At 37.9% G+C, this 4,444-nt stretch overlaps 1 protein-coding gene across 6 annotated transcripts in view; it reads left to right on the top strand.

The window, feature by feature from the left end:
- The window catches only part of LOC111874781 (beta-arrestin-1), an 86,384-nt gene that overhangs the window by 60,352 nt on the left and 21,588 nt on the right, over positions 1–4,444 (top strand). For all 6 annotated transcript variants that reach the window (XM_033755593.1, XM_033755594.1, XM_023870562.2 and 3 more), the window contains 2 exons: positions 970–1,105; positions 3,656–3,740. In XM_033755593.1, coding sequence (XP_033611484.1) covers positions 970–1,105; positions 3,656–3,740 — 221 coding nt within the window. The remainder of the gene's footprint in view (positions 1–969; positions 1,106–3,655; positions 3,741–4,444) is intronic.

The following is a 4,444-nucleotide window of genomic DNA, read 5'->3' as shown; positions in this document are numbered from 1 at the left end:
CATATTTTGCCAAAAATAACTCTCGTCTGAATCCGCCACTGGAACCCTCGCCACTATTTCGTCGTCATCTTCAATACTATGATCTTGGATAGCATCAACTACAGCCTGATCTTCAATTTCATTATCACTGTTTTCACTACTATCTGAATATTCGAACTCACTAACTTCCGAGTCGTGAGCAAGGAGCTCATCTAGTTCATCGTCCTGTAAAACTTTCCTACTTGTAGAGGCCATGGTTATGGCGCGACTGAGAGAAGAAAGTGTTATGACATCATAGATTTCTGTATCATTCGTAAGTTTGTTTTCTTAGGTTGCATTTGGTTCCAAGAAAAAAGGACCCTCTTGTTTGACTACTTCATTGTATCAGCAGACTGTACAGGAACCCACTCAAGGAAAACCTTCGTCTGGGGTTTCAGTGAGTGACTCATATAGACAAGCAAAGACCACAGAGTCGAAAGATATATAGTTTTATACATTTTCCTTACTTAGAATATGAAAAATTTGAATGCAATCTAGGCGCAATGAGACCAAAGTACGAACTATTACACTAACGATAAAAAATAAAAATACCGTGCTAAAAATTCGTCCATAATAAATAACTCATATACCAATTGAAAGACAAAACCTTAATCTATGTACTCCTGAAAAGAAAATTGGAATATCTTTCCTCGTTTTGTCAGCAACGTCCTTCAAAGCTAACACTGCGCAGGTCGGTGCACTGCACAGATGTCGGTAGCATACGATTATTTAAAGAGTCGGTGAAGGACACCGATGTCGGTGCGGAAGGGTTAAGTTGATAGCAGTGATATCCCTTGATAATTACTACAGTCAGTTTTATCACCCTTATTGTGAACTGGTACAATAATAGACTCCTTCCACTGGACGTTTGGATGGCACTCCAAGTGGTCTTGTGTATGTACTGTATAAGTTTACAATGTTAAACACTCATTTGTTCTAATGCTATGACAGGAATTCAGTTCGCCTGGCAATCAGAAAGATTATGTATGCACCGAGTAAGCAGGGAGAGCAACCGTCTGTAGAGGTGAGCAAGGAGTTCATGATGAGTCCCAACAAACTGCACCTAGAGGCCTCACTTGACAAGGAGGTAAGCTAACTGTGAATTTCTCAGAGAATTACTTGGTTCAGTCACACCCAATCACTGGAAGCACTGAAACATCAACTAATTGCGCACTCTTTCCTTTCTCGTTTAATTTCTCTCTCTGCCATTTGAAAAGCCAGTTGCACATAACCTTCTGCACTTGAGAATTCCCTGAATACTTTCATCTGAGGTTGAAAGATATAAGAACAGCACGGAGAGAGGTCCAGAAAGGTGCACCTCAGTATGACTTGTATTGAACCCTGATTGTCCGAGGGCAGGTTTCTGTTCATTCTCTCATAAATTTTCAGCAAGCTCTTGTTCTTTACACTCGTTCCATAATTGTGTGGCTCTGTTCTTTGTTCAAAAGCTACTAATAGAAGATGGTGTAAGTAAAAAAAAAAAAAAGTAAAGCTATCCATGTAACAGGCTGTGAAGGCCCATAGGGTTGTGAGATGTTAAGGGTCCCACATTATCTAGACAGTCGGCTCAAAGATGGCTGTAAGGTTGTCAGCCTTACGTGCCGGCCGCGCTTTATTCCCCAGGAAAATTATGTAATTAATTCCTGGTACTCATTTCTGTTAGAGGCTGAGTCGATCCTAGGGCCATAGTGTGGTTGGAAGGATCAGGTCAATTGAAAAAAAAAAATCCAATGACCTCATCGGGACTTGAACCGCGACCTTCCAGCTTGTAACATAGTGCCTCAACCAGCTACGCTACCACGTGCCCCGAAGATGGTGTAGGCCCTCTTAAATATGGTGCAACCTTGATAGAATTAGAATGTGTAAAAGTTCATAAAATGCTTGTTCTAGTAAATACTCGTAATTTCCAAAAAAATGATTGAAGTATATAATCTTCTAGCCCATCTCCCAACTTAGGATTCTTTATATCGCAACAGAGCACTGAGGTTCAAAAGAATTAATGGGAATATAGCAGTATTTACTCTTTCTGAAGTGGTTATTGTGAAGATATGAAAATAATAACAGAGAACTTGAAATTTTCTTGTACTTACATACGATCTTGTGCTTGTGACTAACTGCTTATTAGGAGCCATCATTACAACCAGAGGCCCTGCCCATTATTTGCTTTACTTCCACAATACATAATGTTAAAGTCATGCTGCATGTGCACTGTGTTTTGCGCCTGTTCTAATCTTGGAAGAATCATGTGATACTGTATGCATACTGGCTTTGAAATAGTAAAGTCTTCCTTCAGAACACTGAAAGTATTCACATTTTAAGTGTGCTGTGAAATGGCTGGCTTTTGCCTTGACCATTATTCCATCAGCTAGTATAGCAGGCAAAACCACTGAAAGAGTGCAGTTTCCAAATCTTCATTCTCTGTGTTATGCATTTTCTTTTCTGTTCACTGGTCTTCCACATGTAGAACAGTTGATTGTATTTCTTTAAAATGGTGAAGAGTGTCGAAGAAATCAGTCATACTATCCATACTATTTTAGTCTTTGGCAAGTTGCCTACTTCACAGAGATAATATTACTCTGAGCTTTGTGTTCAGTGTTCACTACCATAATTAGAATTGAAATTCTTTTTAACTTAGCAGCATGTAGCACAATCACAGAAACATTTTCACTTCCTGTTCAGTAGTTACATTATGCAGTGCACAAAGAAATAAGCTACTTAACTGAACTTCATGTAATGTCATGCAGTGGACTTTTTTAGACCCACCTGCTGTAAATAGCTTGGAAATAAAATAGCATGTACATTCAGTGGCAGAAGGTATTGAAAAGAGTTGCACCTAATTAGGAATCTCTGAAGATGTGTCTGAAAGCAGCACTCATTCTGAGTGAGATTTTTCCGTGTATGTTAGGAATCTGACATGCCAGCAGTTTTTATACGGTTATTATTATTGTTATTAACTGACGTGTTATTATTAACTTCTATGTGTGTATGTATGTGTATTGTCCTTTCTCACCACATAATGGAATAACCATTCAAAATGTACTTATTTTTCTCACCTGCTAATGCTAATTTTAATTTTTCTTGGAATTATTATTAATTTATTGCCATTATATAGGCTGTCTTATTTGTATTTTGTTTTTTAATTATTTCTGTATTTCTATGTACTCGTGCTAACTTTGTTATTGGCCTCTGTGCTGTTAAGTTTGCACGTAAATAAACACGAATTGAATAGAATTTAATTATTATAATGACGTTCTTGCCGTATACCACTCAGAGTTAGACTGTGTAACTGGCCGAGAGTGTTTGTGTTATGTTCTGAAAATTATAACCGTACATATATATAATCCACATACACACAAATACACAAACAGCATACCAAAAACCATTTCCTTGTAATCATCATGTAAATTCTTCAGAATCTCAAAATCATTTTTTTCATGATCACAGTACTTTCTCATATATACAACATGTTTGAGAGAGTAAAATGCTCCCTTGTAGTGTAAATGAAGGAATACCAGCATCATCAGAACTCTAAATCTATGTGCTAGGTTCAGACATGTCAAATTAAAATGGAAGATTAATGTAATATAATATGGCACTGTGTCTTGTTTCTGATGATACTAACTCTGTTGTGTGACAGTTGTATCACCATGGTGAGAACATTGCTGTCAATGTCCACATAGCAAACAATTCAAATAGGACTGTCAAGAAAATTAAGGTTTCTGGTAAGTATGCAGACATTTCCTGCTATAAGTAGTTTGTAGTGTGATGTAACAAAATATTTCAGTGTTTGGAAATAATGGGAAACTAACCTTGAATGAAACAAAATGTGACAACTTCAGGACATAACTGAATTTTGTATTTTGTGATAGTTCACCCCAGGATTTATAGTATCAAACTTTTATTGTAAGGTTAACCCACATTTACTGACATGTCATTTCATAGCTCTCTTTTGGCAAATTAGAAACTTCAGTGTATTATCTGAGTTGTGTACGATGGGGTACCCAAAAGAAACCGAACTAATTTTTTTGTGGGCAGAGCTTTTGTAGTACTGCGTTTTGCCGGTATGAGCGCATAGAGCTAACATTCCTGAGTCGATAAGCCGACTACCGTTGCTTCAGAAGGTAAGGACTAGTTTCGGCAGAGTTTATAGTGACAACTGTTTTGTGGGATCGTCATTTTTGCAATGGCTCGAACACATGAAAATGTTGAAAAAATTCGTGAAATCATCAAGGAAGATCGACGATGGACCATTGAAGAAATTGTGGAGCTGTCGGGAGTGACTTGGAGCTCAGTTCAGCGAATTTTGACAGAAGATTTGGGAATGAAAAGGGTGGCTGCGAAATTCGTGCCACGACTGCTGACTGCTGAACAAAAACAAGGTCACGTGGAAGCATGCTGTGCTTTGAAAGAAGAGTCCCGAAATGAT

The sequence above is a fragment of the Cryptotermes secundus genome, unplaced genomic scaffold, assembly GCF_002891405.2.
Source record: "Cryptotermes secundus unplaced genomic scaffold, Csec_1.0 scaffold955, whole genome shotgun sequence".
In the NCBI taxonomy this organism is placed as follows: domain Eukaryota; kingdom Metazoa; phylum Arthropoda; class Insecta; order Blattodea; family Kalotermitidae; genus Cryptotermes; species Cryptotermes secundus.
This window is presented reverse-complemented; position numbering and strand designations above follow the sequence as displayed.